Here is a 25,838-nt window from a genome sequence, read left to right as displayed (position 1 = left end):
ACTATGACATATCATGCGCCCCCCCCCTTAGCTCTATAAGTGAGCCCTTTTGTACTTCTTGGTAAAAATTGATGTGAAATATCCACTGTAAGAAATAGGAACATTACCCCCACTTCAGTGTATAGTACTCATTTAAGAATGGTTTCATGCTTCTGAATAATGAATATATCTGAATATTTCATGTTAGTGAAAAGGCTAAAGTTAATCGAAGAATTCAGGTAATTGAGAACAGAAAAATGGCTCATTATAAGCCTTAGAAAAGTACTCCTATAAAAAACAAAACTAAAGTTCATTTGACATCACTTTTAATTAGAAAGAATAATATTGTTTCAGAAATTGCCTTGGCTAGGTAATAGGAATGGCTTTAATTGTTGTCATCCATTTTTTTCCCCCGTTGCAGCTCCCAGACAGCTGTATAATGGATTACTATGAAAAATACAAGCATAGAATGAATGAGCTGGAAGCATTTAATATGGTAAAAACAAAGGATTAAAAACATTACCTTGTATATATGTGCTAGTCTAGAATAGAGCCGTCTCGAATTTTATGTGGTGGTGGACCATCTTATATTGTGATATACTGTCTACAGAAAAACACTTACTTCGAGGATATCCTATTCCAGAGCTATATCGGGTGTCAGTAAAATAATAAAGAGAACACATGGAAGGTTCTTTTTCAAGGGGGATTATGAATGAGAAGAAAGAAATGTCAGACTCCTTTTGAAACTGGGTTGGTCTCCATTAAGTTATTTCACAAAAAATTCTTCTAAAAAATTATTCCCCTCTTCAAAAGCTTTCTGCCACTTATAGTATGATTTGCATATTAGATTATGCCTCAGATCCAGCCAGATAAAATACTTTCCCTGCTTATAACATTCCATGGACTTTTGATCCTTACTAGATTTTTCTGAAAATGTCAGATAACGAAGAATTGGCAAGGTGGCACTTGTAAAGGTTTTTCTCAAGATAATGATTCACCTTCCTAGAAGTGTTTCTGGGGACAGAGTTGTCTTTTTAGTAGTATGTTGCCTTACTTTCCTAAAGCCATGATTGTGTCTAACCTTTCTTTCAGTTGAAAGTTGTTCTGGCTCCCTGTATAGAAGTTTTATTACTTCTGGATCGTCTTTGCTACCTCAAAGAGAAGGTGTGTTTACTTTATATTTTATGTTATCTGAAGTCTGTTCATTTTAACCAAATTATTTACTGAGTACCAAAGAGTCCCTGTTGTAGACTTACTATTCTCATCATTGTTGCAAAAATTTAAGTATTAATTCCATCTTTGTCTAAACATGTGCCCAGCAGATTTTTTTTTTATTATTTTAAGCAAAGCTGCAACAGTAAAGTTTATGTTATTTTAATTGTATGGTAATTACTAGTCAGTAGACAGTAAAATAAAAAATTTAAACCCTTACAAATCTTATTCCATACCAAGCATTCGTATATTAATCATTACAATTAATACTGGAAGTACTAAACAAACATTACCCTGTGTATACTAGAGCTTTCAACTAATGATATTGTAATGACTGATCTGTTACCCACTGATCTCAATGGCAATCTTTCTGTGGACTTCAGTGGGCTTTGGATCATGTCCAATATGCACATGGATTATTTTTATACCTACTTACTTAAGATATATAATGAAAAAAAGCTTTTTTTTCAGTTATATAATCAATTGAGTTGTACCTGACTGACATATAGCACATCTGAACTGGCCAAATACAGATCTGGTGTACAGTAAGCTGATGCAACTACACTGACTTCCATTGAATTATACCAACTCTCAGCTTGTCCTAATTAACTCAAAAGTAATTATCATACTTATGCTGTTCCAATAAAACATTCCATCCAATAGTAATTTGTTGGACGGTTATGGTGGTGTCTTTGAAGCTTCTACTGTGGGGTATATTCAAAATAAAGTTTTGTGACCTTTTCATATTAAACCCATTCGTGTGAGCAGCTCTTTTTTCCACTATAAACTTTTCATTTTAATAGCTCCATTTTATCATAAGGAAAGTTTTGTTTTATTCTCTTCTACAGTACACTTGGAACAAATGAGTTGTAATAAATGTTTGGTTTTGTTCTAACTGGTATTTTTATAGAGAGAGGCATTTCTGAAATATCTAATGATGTATTTCCAAAATGCCAACTAACTATAAATCATGAAGAGATCGGTATATTTCCCAAACTGGGAAATCAGACCTTCTGCAGTTAGCACTGATTTACCTTCTCTAAATTTAATATACCCATAGATTTAATCTTGCACTGGTTACTCCTGAGGGAATTCTGCACCACTTCACACTGCAGAATTCATGTTCCCTGTAGATTTCTTTGCTTCCCCACAGAAAATGATAGGGAAGCAAAGGAAAGACTTAAGAGAAGTCACACACTCCTCCCCAGCAGTACAGGCATGTCGATTCCAGCGCCCAAAGCAGCCAGTGGAGAGGTAAATCAACCTGGGGCTGGGGATGCCCATGGGAATAGTTGGGTGGGGGGCATTGTGGAGTCATGTGCCTCTTCTCCCCCATTTCTGCGAGCACAGAGCTGCCGAGTGAGGGAGCGTGCCGTCCGGCTTGCTGACATCTGAATCCCCCATAGGTGGATCCTGCTGGGCTGAGCCTGCCTACCCACTCCTGGTGCACCTGTTGCAGAGGGCAGGGCCCCAGAGTGTTTCAGGGTCAGTGTCGGGTGCAGCTTCACCACCGAGTACCTGGCCCAGGGGAGAGGGGACTACAAGGTGATTTCCTATTTCAATGCAGCCAGTGGCCTGTGCTCCCCACTGCCATGCTGGAACCTCCACATTTATTTATTGACAAATATAATTTGCTGAATTTTAAAATATTGTGCACAGAATTTTTTTTTTGGCGCATACTTTAATTTTTTGGTGCAGAATTCCCTCAGGAGTAACTGGTAGACTCACAAATTGTATTTTTCAAGACAAGATGAAATAGAAATTATAGAAACTATACAAAGTGTTAGGGCCAAATCCAAGTCAATTTACTCATGTAAGAAATCTCATTAACTTCAGTGGTACTATTTGAATGAGTAAAGTTAGTAGGATTTTGTCTTTAATTTCACTGTTTGTAATTCATAAAAGAAGAAATCTGTACAGTGAGTGGTAGACCCACATGACAATATATAAGAAATAATTTAAAGGCTTTAAACCACAGACTGTTTTACTTTTCATAAGCATTATTTTGTGAGTTCACAACTGTTTCATGTATTGCATAAAAGTTAGAGTTTTCTTTTTTTTTCAGTTTTGTATTTCAAAATATGGACCCATTCCCATATCTTAGCTTTTAAGTCAAACACATTTTTATGTGCTTTAATCATGTATCATTTTACAGGACAACATTACCTGGTCTGGACTGGTGAAGTTATTTGATCCTGTGAAATCCCCCAGATGCTATGCAATTGTTGCTCTGAAGAAATAGAAGTGTGTTCAAGTTGAAGCAAATTGCTAGATAGTTCACAGCTCTAGGTCTGATACTGTTGTTACTTTTGACTCCCATGTTTATTTTGTTATTATTTTAAGTTATTATCTAAGTACTTCAGTGATATATTATGTAACCATCTTGTTTTTACTTGAAAAATAAAACATTAAGTATGAATCATGAGAAATATATCCAAAGTAAAATTGAAGTCATTTTATATTTCAGCATATCCTAGTCTAATTTATTAAAGTAATGTTAAGCATCTGATTTTCCCAGAAAAATTCAGAGGCCCATATTGTGAGATTATTTTTAAAGCAGAACTCTATTGATGGTAATATCTTAAAAACTGATGGGATAGTATAGTTCAGAATTATGGGGACATGCCCATTCTCTTAGAATCATAGAACTGGAAGGGACCTCGAGAGGTCGTCTAGTCCAGTCCTCTGAACTCATTGCAGAATTAAGTATTATCTAGGCTATCCCTGACAGGTATTTGTCTAACCTGTTTTTTAAAATCCCCAATGATGGAGATTCCACAACCTCTGTGGTCAATTTATTCCAGTGCTTAACCACCCTGACAGGAAGTTTTTCCTAATGTCTAACCTAAAATCACCCTTACTGCAATTTAAGCCTGTTGCTTCTTGTCCTATCCTCAGAGATTAAAGAGAACAATTTTTCTCCCTCCTCCTTGGAACAACCTTTTATGTACTTGAAGACTGTTACCATGTCCCCTTTCAGTCTTCTCTTCTTCAGACTAAACAAACCCAGTTTTTTCAATCTTCCCTTATAAGTCATGTTTTCTAGACCTTTAATCATTTTTGTTGCTCTTCTCTGGACTCTCCAATTTGTCCACATCTTTCCTGAAATGTGGCACCCAGAACTAGACACAATATTCCAGTTGAGGCCTAATCAGCACAGAGTACAGTGGAAGAATTACTTCTTGTGTCTTGCTTACAACACTCCTGCTAATACATTCTAGAATGATGTTTGCTTTTTTTCCCCAACAGTGTTACACTATTGGCTTATTTAGCTTGTGATCCGCTATGACCCCCAGATCTCTTTCTCCAGTACTCCTTCCTAGGCAGTCATTTCCCATTTTGTAGGTGTGCAACTGGTTCCTTGTAAGAGGAGTACTTTGCATTTGTCCTTATTGAATTTCATCCTATTTACCTCAGACCATTTCTCCAATTTGTCCAGATCATTTTGAATTTTAATCCTATCCTCCAAAGCACTTGCAACCCCTCCCAGCTTGGTATCATTCACAAACTTTATAAGTGTACTCTCTGTGCCATTACCTAAATCATTGATGAAGATATTGAACAGAATCAGACCCAGAACTGATCCCTTGGGACCCCACTAGATATACGCTTCCAGTTTGACTGTGAGCCCCTGATAACTACTACCTGGGAACAGTTTTCCAACCAGTTATGTACCCACCCATAGTAGCTCCATCTAGGTTTTATTTCCCTAGTTTGTTTATGAGCCATGCAAGACAGTATCAAAAGCCTTACTAAAGTCATGATATACCACAAATACCACTCACTCCCTCCCCCCATCCACAAGGCTTGTTACCCTGTCAAAGAAATCTATCAGGTTGGTATGACACAATTTGTTCTTGACAAATCCATACTGACTGTTACTTATCACCTTATCTTCTAGGTTTTGCAAATTGATTGCTTAATTTGCTCCATTATCTTTCCGGGTATTGAAGTTAAGTTTGCTGGTCTTATAATTCCCCAGGTGTCCTTATTTCCCTCTTTATAGATGGGCAATATATTTGTCCTTTTCCAATCCTCTGGAATCTCTCCTGTCTTCCATGACTTTGCAAAGATAATCACTAATGACTCAGATATCTCCTCAGTCAGCTCCTTGAATATTCTAGGATGTATTTCATCAGACCCTGGTAACTTGAAAACATCTAACTTGTCTTAGTAATTTTTAACTTGTTCTTCCCCTATTTTAGCCTCTGATCCTACCTCATTTTCACTGGCATTTACTATGTTAGACATCCAATCGCTACTAACCTTTTTGGTGAAACAAAAATGTCATTTACACTTCTACTATTTCCACATTGTGTGTTATTGTTTACCCCCCACATTGAGAAATGGGCCTACCCTGTTCTTGGTGTTCCTCTTGCTTTTAATGCATTTGTAGAATGTTTTCTTTTTACCCTTTATGTTTCACTTAGCTAGTTTAATCTTCTTTTGTGTCTTGATAACTCTTGTTAACTCATCTCAATCAGTGAAATCTAAGCTTCTGTAAAGCCAGCAGAAGTTTTACCATTGACTTCTGTGGGACTAATATTTCATGGTTAGGTGTTGTGGAAATCTCAGTTTCAACTGGATGAATCTATGCTGAAATTGAAGGTAAAATTTCCTTACTTGGCTTTGATAATTGTAGACTTTCACACTGTTTAATATAGTATTTTAATGTTGTTTTTACTTTCTATTCATAATTTCAATAAAATATATATATAAAAAAGGTAAAACAGGCTATTGAGTGGGCAACATGTAATACATTCTTGTAATTTGCAGATTCGTGATGCTTTGGAGCCTTTGAGATAGTGCATACTATTAAAGATATTTCTTCTGCATGTTCTTAATGCTCTTTTGTATTGTTGCTAATACAGCATGGCTGCTACATTCCAACCCAGAACCAGCTACACGTTAGTATACTAGACAGGCCAAAATGTTCTAGGAGCCTTCAGAATTAAGGGTATTCTATAAATGTAATGATAAATGTGTTGCAGTTAACTGCACCTCTTCCCCCTCTCTGGTCTACTCAGGGGCACGCCTTTAGGTCTCAGGCGTCGGCCACCACCTCTTTGTGGGCAGGACCCTTGTCCCACTTCCTCCAGACTAGGAAGTTAGTCTTGCAGTTCTTCAATTCACTGTGTTTATCCCAGCAGCACTGACCTGAATCCAGCACCTGTGTATGGTTTGCTCTGTCTCAGGAACAAAGACAGGGTGACGAGCCAGCTTTCAGAACACAGTACATTTATTTTTAGGACAAAAGCATTACAGAGAAAACATATCACAAAACAATACACAGTCTGCACGCATGCTAAACTTACCAGATGTCATTCATCTTCCACATGGCTTTCCAATCCTTCAAATGCTTCCAGCAGGGTTTTACCCTGGTGGCTACAATGTCATGTCAATGTTTGGATCAAAATTAGGGACCCCCTCTGCCATTCAGGCTGGCACTTTATACCACAAGCTTTTTCTTTCTCTCCTGGGTCTCTTGCATCCAGTCTGTAGCAGTATATGTAATTCTCCCCAGTGGGTGATACTTCTCTGGAGTATCTGCAGTGATTATCCCCCACTGATCTTAGTTCCTGGGGGAAGCTTGGTAACCCTGTCCCATGGAGCTAAACTACAATCCCTAATTTCCAAAAATACATAGAACACGTATAGTTACAACAGTTTATTTCTAATCCTGATGCCTATGGTGTCTGGCACATCTCAGTATACTACTTTTTTGAAGTTTCCATGCTTCCAAGGTCTTGCCTCTCTCAGAAAATATTATACTTTAACCCCATACTTACTTCCTGAATGCTTCAAAGATATATTTCAGTGATCCAGGTATTACAGCAGATCTTACAGGTCTCCATTTTGATTGGTACCACATTGTGCAGGTGCTATATAGACACATAATAAGAGACAGCCTCTACCCCAAAGAATTTGCAATGTAAATAGAAAAGTCAGACAAAGGAGGTATTATTATCTGTACTTTTGCAGCTAGGAAACTGAGGCACAGAGAGATTAAGTGACTTGCCTTCAATTGCACAGGGAGTCAGTTGGAGATATGAAAACTGGTTTCAAGAGTCTCAGTTCAGTGCTTTACCCACAAGACTGTTCTCCCTCTCTAGGAGACATATCTTCTAATCCCACTGATGGCTGACATGAGCAGCACTAAACTGGCCTGACTCATGTCTGTTTTTCAGACATATTTACCTTCTATGCTGTTTTATTCAAACAAACAATCCTGTATTTTTTCCTAAAAGTTAATTCAGGCCAGGACTGTATTACTAGTGGTACAATTCCCTAAATTATGTTGACCTAAGAATCCTGTGGGGATTGCTTTACAGGAAATGGGCCAAGTGCAGAATTTAGGAGATTAGATTTAAATTGGGTTTTTTGATCATTCAAAGTTGTTCTCAGTAGATCTTTGTCTCACCTAATTTTAAATGCCCAAGTACTGGGCCTTCAATCAGTTGGGTCTTCCACTAGCATAGTTTCAGGACAGAGAATGAGGAACCAATCTGGAGGTCTAGACAAGCTGTGGACCAGCACAGGACCCAGTGGGGTGGAAGAAAGATGACCTTTGCACTTCCCTGAGATTGCCAGGGGCCAGTTCACAGCTGATGCAAGTTAAACAGCCTCAGCGCTGCTCTAATGCCAGATGGTAACTGTTCCCAGACAGCTATTGTGTTGTGCAGTATTCTTGACACCCTCTACCCCCAGGTTATGCCTGTACCTCTAAAAGATGGTCACAGAGGGCCAGGTATGTTGCCTGTACTCCACCAGGGGACTTTCCCAAGGATAATTCTCGGCTGCCCTCTTAGAATAGCTGTATGGCCCCTTTGTTCCACCAGAGTGGAGTGTATCAGGGGCCATGATCAGTCCTGAATGTGCCGTGTATAAACTGTGACTAAGTTGAATCTTCCCCAAACTCCCCAGGCAGTTGTACTTGGCTGATGAGGCCATTGGCTGCATGTGTAGGAACTTATTTGTTGATGTATTTATCTCTGTGGGTTGCCTCATTAAGATTGCAGATGTACTGTCAATGTTAAATGAGTGAAAATTTTCTAATTTAAGTATGAGTGGCTTTTATTAGAATTTTCCAGTGCACGACACCATATGAATTTAATATGTTACAGTGCATAAAACACAATTAATTAAATTACCCATATATAGGAGAATGGACAAATAAATAACAGACTGTAGTATAATAAGTAAAATGAAAGGGGGAGAAGGAAAGTGGGAACTGGAGGTTAGACTGGGTAGGAGTGGGAAAAAAGGAAAACTTGCCTGGTGCTAATTATTTTTGACAACTGAACCAAATACAGTGACAGCCATAAGAGTGTTTTTAGGGCTGAGAGAAAGTAATTTTAGCTCTGTGTATGTCTGCAAACAATGTCTGAATGAGTGAATTAGGCAAACCCTCCTGAGCCATTCAGCAAAAAGAAAAATGAGAGGTGTCTTTCCAACAAGCCAAGTCTGTCTTGCACTGTACATTTGGGAGAAATGTGAAGGTGTTGGTTGTTCTAGTGTTAGGCTACTTATATTTAAGCTGTGGCTCCCAAACCACATGTTATCCTCATTAGGCGTATGGAGCTAATCTGAGCTCCTCACGTTCCTCTTGGTCCCTGGAGTTTCAACCTCTCAGTGCTGCTGAGCACATGCAATTCCCATGGAAATTAATGGGAACTGTAATTGTTCAGAATCTCTCAAGAGCAGGATGAGGAAGAGAAAATGGAGCATTCCAAATGTAACACTTTATGAGGAGAACTAAGGAACCTAATAAACTGGTTGATTCCTTCCCCAGAGAGGAGGAATAGAGGTGAGAAAACCCTTTCCTTCACCTCCTAGCTGCTGGAGGTAAGAAAGCAATATTATGTCCAGTATAATTTGTGCTATAAAATAATTATTGTTGTATCATGATATTCTATTGTGATGATGCATCAGTATATGTTGACTAGTCATGCTGATGAAATGTAATGATGTTTTCATGATCACATCACAATTAACTAGTCTGTTGGAACACTATTACTTTAGTGTTCTATGTGACTCCTTTCAGAGATGAATTGGTTGCCCTGCTTTTCCAGGCCAAGTACCAGAAACACATCAGATATATACCCAACCAGGGAACCCAAAAATAGTCAATGTCTTGCACTCAAGACTGGTGCTAACGCTACTACACCGGTGTTAAAAATATCCCAGCAAGGCCAATGTACATTAGATTCAGGATTCCCAGCCCAATTAGTGTGAACCGAGTCAAAACTGTGCAATGAATGCTGCAAATATAATTAATTTTGAAAACTTTAATGTGTAAAGTTCTGACTAAATGCCAAATATAGTTGGTTGTTATATAAAAGGCTATTTAATCCAACAGAGAATAGCAGGCACGATCTCTAGAATTAGCCCAAACAAGGTCTGAATAAATTTTCATGGGCTCCTTATCAACTTTGCAGGCTCTTTCAATAGTCAGGCACTTTGTAGTCTATGCAGACAGAGGCAATGTGCTTCTTAGAACAACAGCTTTTTCATGAGAATTCTGTCAGATGTTCACTGTCAGAGAGGTCATCAGAAGACCAATCTCAATACAGTTTCTAAGCTTCAGATACCTGAACACCAAGGAGAGGGGGAAATTTCATTAAGCCCATCGTGCCCATTTTCAAGGATTCTGCCATTAGGAAAACAGTGTCTCACATGTGATGAGATCTTTTCAAGTAAAGATTACGGTGAAAAAATGGCTATTTTCCTTTCACTGACACACAATGTGCCATGTTCATTCATATACACGACTTCAGGAACTACTGGAAATACCTGGTCTTTCTTCCAGTGTTTGTCTGTGTGGATGATGGTGCACATGCACATTGTATGTGAAGACATGGAACGTCTTGGCCAGTATTGTCCGTTGGGGTTGCACTTGAATCCTGCATATCCTTGTGCCCCTCCATTCAAGGATATATAGGTATTGCAATCCCAACAACATCTCAGTTTCCTTTTACTGCCTTTGGCAGTGAATCAGAAGTATAGCACCTTTCCTCACAAACAAAACAAAAAGTAGTAAGGTTATAACTCTATAGTTTTTGTTATAGTTAGTTTTGATTAGATATTAGGTACTCTGAATATTTTTATATTGTCTTCTGTGTGGACAGCCACCCTTTTCCTCATCTTGGATAGATGACCAGCTGGTCGATACCCTATGCCAGAGCATTTTTACTTCTTCATAATGGAGCCAAAATATTTGAACTTCAAGCCCTATCTGTCTTGTGCCTGCCTGATATCCATTTCTGACTGGCATACTAAATGTCCCTCTGTCTTCTGGAGAACCACTTTCTCTATCAGTGCTTGGTATGTTGGTCCTGTGTCACCAGGACCCACCAGTCCAGAGGCACTTGTTGAAGCTCTGGCTCTAAGAGTAATCTATGAAGATGGCATCACATTTCAACAATCATAGGCCAGATTCTAAGAAATAACCAGCTACTACCCTGCCCCCTTTGCCAACTTCCTTTCCTTCTGTTCGGCAGCATAGGCTGAATTCACTTTGGACCAATGAGTCCTCGAATCATCAAGGGTTATTCTGTACAATTCCAGTCCCTAGTCACTCCATCCTACTCTTACACATCCCTCTTCAGGGACCCTTCACATAAGACTTTACTAAGAGAAGTGAAATTCCTACTTCAGCCAGGAGTCATAAAAGAAGTTCCACAGGAGTTCACAGGCCAGGGGAGTCCATTCACACGACTGTCTGATCCCAGAAAGGAAAAGAGGCATGCATTCAATCTTCAACAAATTAATTCACAGTTTCATTCAGGATGGCGATTTTATCTTCCAACTTGCCTCATTAGATCCTTAGCATTGGTTCATGTTTCTTGACCTACAACACACCTAACACCATGTGGTGATACACTCAGCAAACAGACCATATCACACATTCACAGTGTGAGATGGTCATTACCAATAGAGTGCTGCTATTTGCTGTCGTCACAACCCCAGGTGTCTTTATAAAATGCCTGGCAGTAAAGGAAGCATTAAGTTAGCCATACCTCAAGAATTATCTCATCTGTAGGGCCCTACTAAATTCACAGCCATGAAAAACACGTCATGGACCATGAAATCTGGTCTAGCCCATGAAATCTGGTCTTTTGTGTGCTTTTACCCTATACGTTACAGATTTTACGGAGGAGACCAGAGTTTCTCAAATTGGGGGTCCTGACCCAGGAGGGAGTTGCAGGGGGGTCAAAAGGTTATTTTAGGTGGGGGTTGCAGTATTGCCACCCTTACTTCTGTGCTGCCTTCAGAGCTGGGCAAACAGAGAGCAGCAGCTGTTGGCTGGGTACCCAGTTCTGAAGGCAGCACCCCACTAGCAGCCACAGAAGTAAGGGTGGCAAAACCATACCATGCCATCCTTACTTCTGCACTGATTCCTTCAGAGCTGAGCGGCTGGAGAGTGGTGGCTGCTGACTGAGAACCCAGCTCTGCAGGCAGCAGCGCAGAAGCAAAGGTGGCAACATCATACCATGCCATCCTTACTTCTGCACTGCTTCTGACACAGCTCTACTTTCAGAACTGGGATTCCGGCCAGCAGATAATGCTCTCCAGCTGCCCAGCTCTGAATGCAGCCACCACCTGCAGCAGCATAGAAGTAAGGGTAGCAGCACCACAACTCCCCTATTATAACCTTGTGACCTTACCAACCCCCCCATCTCTTTTCTGGGTCAGGATCCCTACAATTACACCGCCATGAAATTTCAGATTTAAATAGCTGAAATCATGACGTTTACTATTTTTAAAATCCTATGACTGTGAAATTGACCAAAATGGATTGTGAATTTGGTAAGGCCCTACCCATCTGGGTAATATCCCTACTAGACATCTTGAACACTTTAAATACAGTTCACAATTTTTCTCAATCCTTGGGTCTGGACATGAACTACAAGAAATGCATATTAACTTCAACCCAGTCCGTACATTTCATAGGAGCAGTTCTGGACTCAAGGTTCCAATCTATCACAGTGTTAATCTCAGACCTTCAAAGAAATCCTCTCACAATACCAAGAATCTGTCAAACTGTTAGGACACATGTCATTGTGCACGTATGAGATGCTTCTTTCTGAGGTCTCTGTATCAGCCCAGCAGACATCACATGGACATTCATCTCACAGCCCAATGATGATGCAGTCCTCCTGGACTGGGAGAGATTCAGTAACATTTTGCAAAGGAGTGCCCGTCTGTTCCCCCCTTCCTATAGGGCCATTAGTGACAGATGCATCTATGCTGGTTGGGAAGCACAACTAGACCCAAGTCCCAAGGGCTTCCCCATAAGTGTTCTAGAGCTCAGTGTAATATGGATATCTTGTAAAGTCTTTCTTCCTTCACTGAAAGGAGTCACTCTTCAGATCATGACACACAGCACACTGCTATGTACTACATCATGCTGTCTGTGTCAGGAAGCAATCACACTCTGGAAACACCAAAAGACTCTGCCATCTTCCAAGTGTAAGCAACTACTTAGCAGACTACCTCAGCATACATTACTTGGCCATCATCCAAGAGAGATCTGAATAACTGTCTTGAAACCCATATTCTCCAGCTGAGGCTTTCTCCGAATATATCTGTTTGCCACTGACCAAAACAACAAATGCTCATTGTCCTTCTCCGGGGTAGAGGGCAATATTCAAGATACCTTTTTTCCTTTCTTGGTCACAAGGTCTTCAGTATGTCTTTCTACCAGAATCCACGAGTCCCAAAATCATCAGGAAGGTCAGACAGAATGCAGCTGCAACAATATGTATAGCTCTATCATGGACATGTCAGCATTGTTCCACAGACCTGTTACACCTATCAGAACAGCCTCCAATCCTGCTTCCAAATTTCCCAGGATCAGGGATGAATTCTCAACATCTTAACCCCATATCTCTACACCTGACCAACTGGATATTGGCTTGTTGAGTGGAACAGCTAGTTCAGTGGAGGTGCAGGATATCCCTATGTGACAGGTTCGGTCACAGAGACCCCCTTGGGTAATTCCGACGTGCTGGAATTACCTCTGAGCCCATTTTCCCTGCCACCTTGGGACTCCAGAACCCTGCCTTGTTGAGCCAAACACACTAGCCTGCTGCAACACAGACCCAGGTTTGGTCCATGCCCCCTAAGCTGCAGACTTTAACCAAAAACTGCTCAGCAGGTCACCTATTTCCAGCATCCAGACACCCAGTTCCCAATGGGATTCGAAACCCAAATAAATCCATTTTACTCTGTATAAAGCTTATACAGAGTAAACTCATAAATTGTCTGCCCTCTATCATACTGATAGAGAGATATGCACAACTGTTTGCTCCCCCAGGTATTAATCACTTATTCTGGGTTTACTAATAAACTAAAGTGATTTTATTAAGTATATAAAGTAGGATTTAAGTGATTTCAAGTAATAACCGACAGAACAAAGTAAGTCACCAAGCAAAATAAAACAAAACACGCAAGTCTAAGCCTAATACATTAAAAAACTGTTTACAGGTAAAATTTCACCCTCAGAGATATTTTAGTAAGCTTCTTTCACAGACTATACTCCTTCCTAGTCCGGGCCCAATCCCTTCCCCGATACAGTCTTTTTTAGTTCCAGCAGACATCTTAGGTGAAAAGCAAGGGTTCTATCAAGACTGGGACCCCCTTTGTTCTCGTCTACCCCCTTTTATAGCTTTGGCATAAAGTGGGAATCTTTTGTCTTTCTGGATCCCCACCCCTCCTTCTAGATGGAAAAGCACCAGGTTTAAGATGCATTCCATCATTCTTCCTGGGCTGGCTTACAGGAACACAGGAAGGTTTGCAAGTAAACAGATCCATTTACAACCAATTGTCCTAATCAATGGGAACCATCAAGATTCTAAACCACCATCAATGGCCCACACTTTGCATAATTACAATAGCACCTCAGAGTTATACTTAATTTTTCTAGCTTCAGATACAAGAATGATACATATATACAAATAGGATGAACACACTCAGTAGATTATAAACTTTGTAATGATACCTTTTGCATAAAGCATATTCCAGTTACATTATATTCACACTCATAAACATAGTTCCATAAAACATTATGGAGTGCAGCGTCACACCCTATTCAGAGCAGAAACCTCCATGAGATCCATCTTCAAAATTAAATGGGAGAGAATACAAAAGTTTGACCGTTTGGAAGCTCCTATTCCCAAAATTTGGGCTATGTTTTCTATCACAAACAAATAGGCTCAGCATAGTTAGGATCCATTTGCCTGTGATATCTGCATACCACCCCTTTCTACAGGTGTATACTGTGTTTTCACACTCCACTATTACTACATTTCTAAGGGGTTCGGTCAGTTCATGTTTACCCCTCATTTCAAGAACCCCCTTCCTCCTGAGATCTCAATGTGCCCGGGACCTCCCCCCACTTTGAACACCTAAAAGATTGCTCCCTCTACCAGCTCTTTCAAGACTGTTCTCCATTATCTCAACAAAGAGGGTTAGTGAGAATCAAGGTCTAATGGCAGATTCTCCCTCTACAGTTTCCTATAGGGGTGAAGTGGGGCTGAGACCCCATCCCAAATTCCTCTCTACAGTGGTGTGTTATTTCCACGTAATCCAACCTATTAATCATGCTATCGTCTTTCTCAAAGTCCACTAAAACCCGGGAAACCCAAATTACATACCACAGATGTCTCAAGGAAACTTTATTACCTAAGATAGGATGAAATGCATCAAGAAATTGCCTGCTTATATGTTGCTTATGCAGAAGCTATTTCTACTCAAATGTTATCTAAGCAGAGCAGACAACACATTAAAGTGTACTAAGAATTAGCAAGCTTGTCCCTTTCTTTGGGTATCAGACCCCACTCTGCTAGAGCACAAGCATCTCCTTCAGCATGCCTGAGGAATGTCCACCTTCTGAAGATTTGCAGAGCAGATACATGAAGCTCAGTCCACACCTTAAAAAACATTATGCCCTGGACCTGGTCTTATGGCCTAATGCTAACTTCAGGCAAGCAGTTCTGCAATTTCTCTTTAGCTAGGACTCCTCAGGCCCTCTCTAGTCTATCAGGAAACTGCTAGTTAATTGCCTTGATTCAGAGTCGTAGCCATGTTAGTCTGTATCAGCAAAAACAATGAGAAGTCCTTGTGGCACCTTAGAGACTAACAAATTTATTTGGGCATAAGCTTTTGTGGGCTAGAACCCACTTCCCAAATAAATTTGTTAGTTAGTCTCTAAGATGCCACAAGGACTCCTTGTTGTAATTGCCTTGAGTGGCTTCACATGAACAAATACTCAAGGGAGAAGGAACTGTTACTGACCTTACAATACATGTGGTTCTGAGATGTCTTGTCTGTGTGGATCTCACAGCCTACCCTCCATCCTGCTTCTTTGGAGACCAACCCTCTGCTGAGATTCTGGAATAGTAAGGGAACTGAAATTGTGGTTGCACAACCTTATATACCTTGCCTATGGGATAGGGGAGATGCACACAGATGTGCAGGGCACCGGTATACCCCTTACAGATATTGCTGGCCAAAATATTTGGAGCCTGCAGACACAAACACCACAAGGGATGTCCCCATTGTCAAAACATTTCAAATCACCCCAACTATCATGAAGTAAGTCACCATTTTTATCAGTTGTTGAAAAATATCTACTAATTCACTGGAAACACCTGATGGTATGAACTTCCTGCAAGTAGCATGGAGGTCAATATTTTTAAATTGCCCAGCAATCTAGAAAACAATTGCAAAAGTGAAGAGATTTTTAGGTCTAAAATCCAATTTCCTATTAAACCCAGGAAATCAATTTATTTTCCACTTAGTATTTATTATTTCTTAACTATTATATAATCTATAGTTTCATCCTTTACTGCACTTTTGATTGCTTGATAGGTTTATCATTCAATTACAGACTTTCAGGCTTGAGTCATTACCCTAGGATTAGTAACAGACTAGGACAGCAAATACATAATAAGTAAGGGACTTCCATTTTCCTAACTATAAGGCATGTGCCATCAATTCTAAAGCAGAATTCTCCATTTATTTCAGTGGGCAGTTTAAACAATGATGGTGCAATTCTGCTCTAAGAATGTTCAAAGGTAGTAGTCTTATTTTAAACATAACTGCAGAATAAACCACTACACATACGTAAATTACATGTGTAGTGCAAACTCTTAACTTAATTGGAATCAAACTCTTCTCAGTTTTTAACAAAGTCTTTGCACCCAAACCATGTTTTTCATGTTGATAAAGGCATTGTCAGGGCAAAGGTATTGGGTTTCACATGGAATTTATCAAGCAAGTCAAGGCATGATAAATCTACCAAGTTAACAAATCAGGTTGTTAGACAGAAACTCAAATTGCATTAACATATAAGCTGTCAACTCTTTCACAAATCAATGCTGAAAAGAGTAGTTGTCTCCTTATTGAATAACTCAGTAGTATCTGGCATCGAAAGAGGCAATTCCAAATCAGAAGAAGCAGTGATCACCTCTTCTGATTATTTAAATCTTCACAAACAATAATTAAAATGTACAGTTATAAATCTACATTGTTTATTACCTCTACTTTTATTAGAGCCATGAATGAAAACTGACAGTGCAAGCTGCCATGCTGTTTCTCAACTATAAATTCTATATTCAATTGTTAAACTTGAAAAGGCTGAAGTCATCAAGAGGACACACAGATGTTAGAATGTATAAAACACGTTAAGAGCTGCACATTATTCAGATGAATGTGTCAGTTGTTATCCATTCAATTCTCCAATGCATCACTCAAAGAACAGACCTCAGAAGACATTAAGGAGATGACATATAAACTTAATTTTGTTAATTTCAAGCTCTTGGACTGTAGACCAAGAACTGACTGGCTAAAGTTATAATAAAAAGGCATGACTTAATGAAAGTGGTGATTTCAACAAAATTGTTGCCATGTTATTAAGAAAAAACATACACACATGCACCCAAAAGTGCTGAATAAAAAAACTTTTAAAAAAAATTGTATAGTGCAGTGTAGTTGTAGCTTACAATACGTGCTAACTACTTATGCGAAACAATCTGTTCCACCTTTCATTTTGCTCTGATGCTGGGAGTATCTTGCCCAGACCTGAAGAAGAGCTCGGTATTTCTTGAAAGCTTGTCTCTCACCAACAGAAGTTGGTCCCATAAAAGACATTACCTCACCCATCTCATCTCCCTTTCAAAAAATTGTAATTCCTCCCTTGTCTCCACAACCTTAGTTTTGATGTATTTAAGATAACGAAGAAAGAACCTTTTTTCCAAAGTAGTATACTTAGTAGTGTGTGTTATTCAGATTATTCACAGACTGGTTTAGGTTAACTTAATTTCTGGCCAGAAAATCATTAGAGAATTCATTGTTTGTTTTCTGTACAGTTGTCCTTTCACATTTTTTTCTGATGACTTTAGGCCTGACAGCACTATGGTCCTTGATTAAGCATACTTTCATTGAGCTTCTTTTTAAAAAAATATTTTCAAATGAAATTTTTTGACCAGCTTCAGTATGAACATACTCATCTTTGTAGACAAAACTATAGGGGAGTGCTGGGGCTGGGGGAGGGAGTTTAAGAAGTATTTGAAAGAACAGCTTTTGGATGGGCATTCCAGGTATACGAGTCAAGCAGGAGAGTTTGCAGGAATACAGATAAACCTCAGTTATCCAAACCCTTGTTATCTAAATTTCAGGTGATCTGAAAACAATTTTATCTCCTAAAACTGCAATTCAAATAGAAATAAAAATTCAACGCCAATTAACAAGTTTTCTTATATTTCCAGATAATTGGGGTTTATCTGTAGCTGAAAAGTGAAAAATCCAGACCTTCAGCATTATACAACATCAAACTGTGCAAAAAGCTCATGGGGGAGGCTTTGGAAGCATAGCTGAATATTAATCAGAGGCATTTTATTATGAATGGTTATGTAGGACGGGCCTGACTCTGCCTTATTTAAGTCCAGGGCAAAACAATCAAGTGGTTTATATGTGAGCAGGATTGGGTCCTAAGGCTTTTTCTTTTCTTTTTTTTTTAAAAGAAAAACAATGTGATTATTAATGTATTGTTGTACGTAGTAAGGTAAATATTTCCATTTGTGAAGAAAGGAAGGGGTATTTTTTCATTTTATTTTTTGATATTTTGGGTTACATATAATAAGACACAATCTCCCCTCTGTTTTTTCCACCAAATGCATCCGATGAAGCGAGCTGTAGCTCACGAAAGCTTATGCTCAAATAAATTTGTTAGTCTCTAAGGTGCCACAAGTACTCCTTTTCTTTTTGCGAATACAGACAAACACGGCTGCTACTCTGAAACCTACAATTATATCGTCATTATACATAGGCGCATATCTTAGTGTAGAATTAACAACATTAAGAAACATATTATATATTGACCATATCTTGTTTTATCGTTAGCATTTCCCATCTATTTTTCAGAATTATATAAACACAACTTTGATATGAATGGGTGGAGAGGTAGGTGTGTGTGTGTGGAGAGAGACTCAGGAGAATAGACAGAAAGATAAGTGGAGGAGGGGAAATGTAATTCAGTTATTATCCTCTGTGTGTCTCCTTCTTGACTGTCCTATAAGTATAGGATTACCATGTCTATGTCAAAGCATCTCCATGATTTCAGTAAAGAAGAGGGAGTTGTGTACTCCTCTCCTTTTTTCCATGTTGAAGCTGAGTGGTCTGTCTGTTTCTGTGAGCTGTGGCTTAGCCACTGAAATCTTTTTCAAATACACTGTGACAAGCTTCGGGCCGTATTTTGTTTGTTTTTTTCTTATTACAGGTAGCGTCTCCTTAAACCCTTCAGAGTCTTTTACTTCTGTTTCCTCCTCAGTCTTTTACCAATTAGGGGCATTCAGTGTTTTTAAGAATAACTTAAATGAAAATATTAAGCACCACAAGCTGTGCCTGCTTCCACTGAAGGCAACAGCAAAATTCCCATCGACTTCAGTCTGATTATTCTCATGAATAAGGCAAGCAGGATATGACCATAATTCTTTAAAAACCAACTTCTGTTGAAGTGATTTCTTCTCAAATATCATCAAACTGAGAATTGAATTCTATCTTGTATAAATGGTGTGATCTTCCCCCTACTCACCATCTCTATCAGCCCTTGGAAGACAGCATGTCCCTTATTTATGACCTTATATGTTAAAATGAGAGAAAATAACATTACAAATACCTACTTTATGCACAGACCAAGAATTCAATCCAGAACGCATAAACATAGAATATGAGCCATAAATTTTTATTGATTTTAAAATTCCATTTAAGTCACTACTGCTCAGACTGGATTCCCAGGGAAAATATTTTAAAATATTGTTTTATTGAAAATTGTTTCCATGGGGACTTGAAAGTTATATACTTGGAGGTAGGTTTTCAGTGAAATGCCTGAGAAATTAAAATGATATTTCAGGTTGTCAGTATGAAAAGGTTTCTGAATTTTTTTTTCATTAGGGTTATTTTAGTTTACAACCATCAAACTTAATTATCACAAATTTATCAGAAATATTAATTTACTTCTACTGTCTTACTGAAATGTTGCTGTTTTATAGGCTGCTCATTTATTTTTCTTTGGTTATACTGTACATAAAGTTCAGCAAAGTGGCTTGTTAGCCTAGGAACATTAATAGTTTTACGAAGTAATTTTATTGAATGAAATATAAGTATTGTGAGATGGTAGGTTAAGTCATGTGATGTGTTATTTATCCATTAAAATATCTTCACGATAGATGTTTCAAATATGGTTCAGCCAAAATAAATCCATTCTAACACATGAAGTACGAGATTATAATTCACAGCATGCACTTAATTTCTGTATCAAGCTAGCATCAGGACTGGGTGATAGCTTAATTCACGGCCTTGTACGAAACTAGGGGTTGAGAGCAATTTTAGGGTCCTTACTGTCCAGTTCTAGAAAGGGAGTTTGACGTGCTGGACTGGGACTGAGGTGATTTGTGTTTAATTTCCAGCTCTACCACAGATTTCTGAGTCTGACTTTAGGCAAATCATTTAATCTCTCTGAGCCTCAGTTCTTCATGTGTCAAAGGGGATTTGTAATTCTTCCTTTCACTCACCTTTTGTTTGTCTTGGCTATCTGGACTGAAAGTTTTCTGGGACAGGAGCTGTCTTACTATCTGTATGTTCAGTATCTGGCAAAAGGGAGCCCCAGTTCTGGCTGTGGCATGCAAGCAAAACTGTAAAACAAATAATAACCAATAATCCACTGGTTAAATCCTGCTTATCTTACTTAGGTGACTTCAGTAGGACTACTCTCCTGGGCCAGGTAAAAAGATTCAGCTCCACTAGCCAAAACAACAACAAAACACTATTCTAATCAAATAACTTCCTTTGTCTTGCAAGACAAGATATACTGCATTTATTATTATTTCTTCAGAATATATATGGGAGGTGATGGGCACCACAGTTGGGTTAATCCTGCCAGCAAAGCCAATCTCAGTAGGGGTTTTTAAGCATTTCCATTGTTGCTCTCATTTCCCTGTAGCGCTCCTGAATTTCCCTCCTTCATATTGGTTTCTGCCGCACTTATCCACCCCGGAGGGTTAATCCCCTTTGAGTTATCATGACCACTGCTATGTCAGGAGTGGGGAGAAAAACTCCCTGATTGTAGATGTGAAGATCCTGAATCTACGCCTGCAGGCTTTGGGGTTACTGCCACTTCCATAGCACCACCTGACAGCTCTAGTGGTGACTAGAGAATTGGGAGCCCTAAGGCCTTACACTTCACTAAAGTTACTGACCACAGGGACCTGACTGGAGGAGCTTCCAAGGCCCTGTTTGGGCAGGGTACACTACGTAAGCCTGAAAGAGACACAGGAAGTTGTCTGGGCTAAAAGGTGGATTCTGGCTTGCTGAGGCTATAGATATCCTGCCGTTTGCTACATGACTCCCAGCCTCAAACATGACTTTGACCCTCCCCTTTTCCTGGCTCCTGCCTTCAGCCTCGTTCCATTCCCTGAACACTCACGCTGGTTTCTGGTTGCTCCGGCTCTAAATCCTAGGCCTTGGCTCTTTAGCTTCCAACTTAGTGCTGACCCTTGGCTTGGTTCCTATTTCCTGTGTGACTCTGGCTCCAACTTTCATCTCTGAAACTTGGATCTTGTCTTTGGACCAACCCATTGGCTTCTGGTTCCTGAATATCATGCCGACCACCATGCCAGACTGCCCCCCTCCTGCCTGCTGGTACTAGTCTTCCAGAGACCCTGCTAGTAAAGCAGTTCGACATTCTCAGAGGAAAGGAACTCTAGAAAGGCAACATATTTATTCACTAGTAATTTATTATTAATGATTATGAGATGTGTGTGGAGGGACTGTCACTGTGCAAAGATCTGGGTGTGGCTGCAGAGACCACAGCTGATTCTCCATTTCGGAAGGCGTAGATCGGGTGCAGGTCCTGCTTTCTGTGCTTTGTAATGCTTGAAATCAAAACAATATCGTTGCTAAATGCAAGATCTAATTGTTTTAATCTGCAGAACCCACACTGAATTCCAGCTGCTCAGCTAAGGGACACACAAAACATTAAGAGCTTGTCAGCTCTCTTCCTCTTTTCATAATAACTATTTTATTGTACCAAAGAATCACCTGCAATCTGGCAATAGATGTTTTCAGCTGCAAGGAGTAGAACGTTTTCCATGTGCTCCATTTGTTCTTTCCTTCTTTCCTGAGGAAGTCAGTATGAGACTGCACCTTGTCTTCTAGGAAATGTACAGTGAGCTTTGGATCAGGCCCTAATTGCTGTGCTTACTATTCCACAGTATACTGACTGGCTTTCAACTGAACTGCAGTGACTGTTCCTTAGTCTGATAATCCATATTATTGTCCCTGAGGGGGCTAGAGAACACTATAAAGACAAAGAAATAGTATGCATCCAGAAAGCTGCCCTAGATATTGTAGGATGAATATGTAAAGTCATAAATATGCCTACCTATTAGTGGAAAAGCCCCTTAGATGTACACGGGTTGCATTATCACAGCATTTGTATTCTGATATGGTACTTCTCAACTATGAGTGTTCTTAAAAATGCTAAGAGGTTGACCTTAGCGCTCAAAGTTCTCCTTAGGGAAGCTACCCTGTTGTTCTAAAAAGATAATCTTTTATCCTTAATGTTTAATTTCCCATGTACTTGACTTCACTAAACTTTACCCCTGGGTTTGTTTGTTTTTTTTCCAGCAGTTATACTGAACAATGGAGCTGTGGGGAGATTGTACCATTTTACAACTGACATAAAAGTTGGAGACTAACATTTTCATGTAAATTAAATAAGAAAGCTACAGTCTGGACCTTCTCACAGAGCACTAATTTGTCATCCTTATATGGATACTGGAAATGTGCCTGACTCTTCTGGTAGGTTTTCAGTGCTAAAATTCCAATGACCCAACAGTGTTATTCATACACTCTATCATCTCAGTTCTGGCGGCATGGCCTATGAACAAAAATCAAGCGCTGCACAGAAAAGCATGATTTGCAGAGATCAATCACGCACACACCTACAAACTGAAGAAAATGACAGGTGATTTTATATAAAACAAAAACCTGTCCATATTCTGGGAAATTTAATCATTTAAGAGAGTGATATTATTTTAACATTTTATCAATGAATACTTTAAGTTATTTTTTTATGTAATGTTGCCATCTAGCTTCTGAAAAGCTGTTTATATGGCCCTGGTCTCAAAATGTCAGCTTCTGCATTTCTGCAATTTGTTGCTAAGAAAATGCCCAAGATACACACAAGGCAACAAGTTGCCTGTTAAAACAGAAAAAGGAATGTCAGAGTAAGCACTGTCATCTGTAGAAGAAAAATAAGATTCTCGCTCTCTGTAGTGGATGTCATTTCTTCTGCAGAAACACTATCTTTTATCCAACATGCACATACCTATCACAAGAGCCAGAAAAATATTTTGACAAATATTTTTCTTAAGTTGTCTTCTTAGTCAATTTGGGTAAAATTCACCACTGTGTAGAGGATCCAGACACCACTTATGTCCAATTTAAGCCTTACTTTGAGGACCTTAGCTGAACTTAAGTTTGATGCTGGCTCTTTGCCTAGTGGTGCATTTCACTCTTTCTGAATTATTTAAGAGATCATGCTTTTTTTCAAATGTGTGAGTTGTTCAAAAATCTTCACGAATTTCTTCAGGGAATAATTCTTGGTGTACAGATTGTTCACAAACAGTTTATAGTGAATATTTAATTTTTCCATTGCTTTAAATCCTGATTGGATGACTAATTTAACAGACTGGGGCCCCAGTCCTGCAAACACTTATGCACATGCTTGCCTTCACTACTGTGAGTTGTCCTACTAAGGTCAATGTGATTGCTTATGATAGTAAAGATAAATGAATATGTATTTGCAGGTTCGGGGTGCAATGCAATACAAACTGAAAATTGTAAAGGAGGAATTTGATGGCAGAATATAATATATTAAACTTGGTTTTGACACATATTCAAGCATTTGATTGAAATTAACTTTTGTAAATATCCTCTAATAAAGATAACTTGCTAGAATACATATGGACAGTAGAAGTGGCAGATTTGCAGTACATATTTTTGTAGTATTTGTGCAGAACACTTTTTATGTATGTTTAAACACAATTAATATTTATATTTGTACCGTAACTGAATTAGTAAACCATAAACCAAGGACAGAGATGAAGAACATTAACGTCAGCTAGTATATACAGGTTTCAGAGTGGTAGCGGTGTTAGTCTGTATCAGCAAAAACAACGAGGAGTACTTGTGGCACCTTAGAGACTAACAAATTCATTTGGGCATAAGCTTTTGTGGCTAAAACCCACTTCATTAGATGCATGGAGTGGAAAAACAGTAGGAAGAGATATATAACAGTAGATGAAAAGATGGGATTTGCCTTGCCAAGTGGGGGGACAAAAGCCCACAAAAGCTTATGCCCAAATAAATTTGTTAGTCTGTAAGGTGCCACAAGTACTCTTCATTGTTTTAGTATACAGAAGGTGAGCATTCAAAAGCACACACACAGGAAAAACAGCCCAAAATACAGTGGATCAGACATACTACATGATGTTTTAGAAACATAGCAACAAGAAAACTTTTTATACTCTATTTAACTAAAGCAGAAAACAAATTAATTGATTTAAAAAAAGGTGCTGACCATTTTAAACAAAGCAAGCTTTGATCACAATAATTGAATAGAATGCAAACAAGAATCACTTCCAGTTAATGTATTTACTTTTACACACAATATAGTCTACACAGTGTTTTATAAATAGTTGTCCATAATGGGGAAAGTCTAAGCCAAATAAATGGGTGTTAAAGGCTTGAGGCAACTTGCTAGATACTGGTGGGATAGAGCTAGTCCTTATATAAAAATGATTATGGTTGTTCTATCATGGACAGTATATACTAATCTTATTAGTGGGTGCTTTTATCAGCAGTGAAATGCTCTTTTTTTCTAATGCTCTTTTTTTTTTTCTTTTTTTTTCCTTTCCTACCTCCAACTATCCCCCCACCTCCGGGACCAGATGATATAAATTTCCCATTGAATGTGTCCAAATTTTCTCAAAAAGAAAAGGAGTAAATAAATTTGTTAGTCTCTAAGGTGCCACAAGTCCTCCTTTTCTTTTTGCGGATACAGACTAACACGGATGCTACTCTGAAATCTGTCAAAATTTTCTAAAATTTAATTGCATTTTTTGCTGAAATTTTAAATTTAGCTAAAGAAAACATTAACAAAATTTTTCATGAACCGTTTACAATGTTTTCTGACCAGCTTTAGAGTGAGTTAAATAAATTATATTTCAAACATTTTGATCAATTTTTTTACTCAAAATTGAAATTTTCACTTTTGTTTTGCATTTTCAAATTACTTCTCATTTCAAACTTCATATGAAGCCACATCCCATGAAACTGTGATGTTTATATGCAAGGAATAGCTTGGGGATGGTGGTGTGGTGTTACAATCAAGGCTATAGAGCCAAGCATTATTATGCCATAGCTTTTCTTTTTCCCACAGTTGTAGCACCAGGAAAATTAAAGGAAGGACATTTTGAAAACTCATTTTAGGCTTTGCTAGAATTTCTCTTGGGTCTGTTATTGTTCCTTATAGCTCCTTTAATAAATCAAGGGGCAGACTGTGAGCACACCTTCGGTGGCTGTGCAGAAGAGAGGCTGTATGAGGATACCTCCCACAGTCACTCCATTATGTTCCTCTGAAAAGCCACACACAATGGAAATGTGTGCAAGAATTGCTTGCCTCGACCTCATCCCCACCCCCACCCCCACCATTGCCAAGTCCAGCTAGTCAAAAGTCATGAATCAGGCCTTAAAAATCATGGGTTTAAAAGGTACTGGGTTCTTTTCAAAAATCTCCACAACCCAGAGAGGCTAGAAAAGTATTATGTTTTTGTGTGCAAGCAGTCTCCTAATCACTTGACTCCAGGAGCTGGGTCTTTAAGAACAACACCAAGTGTTATGAGATTTTTGATAAAATCATGAGGTTTGGAAATACTGCTTCTCAAAAGTCAAATCACATGCACAGGTGCTGGAAGCAGATAGAGTTGGCATCTCTGACACACAGACAAACCATTCAGAGGCCACTTCCCACCAACAAAAAGGTCTTGCAGCTGACTATAACTAATTATTACTAAAATATT

General features: G+C 38.9%; 1 protein-coding gene across 3 annotated transcripts in view; it reads left to right on the top strand.

Moving 5' to 3' along the window:
* Positions 1–3,622, top strand: part of METTL25 (methyltransferase like 25) — a 96,438-nt gene extending 92,816 nt beyond the window's left edge. For all 3 annotated transcript variants that reach the window (XM_043492694.1, XM_043492697.1, XM_038411151.2), the window contains 3 exons: positions 401–475; positions 1,072–1,143; positions 3,347–3,622. In XM_043492694.1, coding sequence (XP_043348629.1) covers positions 401–475; positions 1,072–1,143; positions 3,347–3,433 — 234 coding nt within the window. In that variant the 3' untranslated portion in view covers positions 3,434–3,622. The remainder of the gene's footprint in view (positions 1–400; positions 476–1,071; positions 1,144–3,346) is intronic.
* Positions 3,623–25,838: the final 22,216 nt, after the last annotated feature.

The sequence above is a fragment of the Dermochelys coriacea genome, chromosome 1 (genome assembly GCF_009764565.3).
Source record: "Dermochelys coriacea isolate rDerCor1 chromosome 1, rDerCor1.pri.v4, whole genome shotgun sequence".
NCBI lineage: Eukaryota > Metazoa > Chordata > Testudines > Dermochelyidae > Dermochelys > Dermochelys coriacea.
Note: the sequence above shows the minus strand (reverse complement) of the source record. Positions and strands in the feature narration are given on the sequence as shown.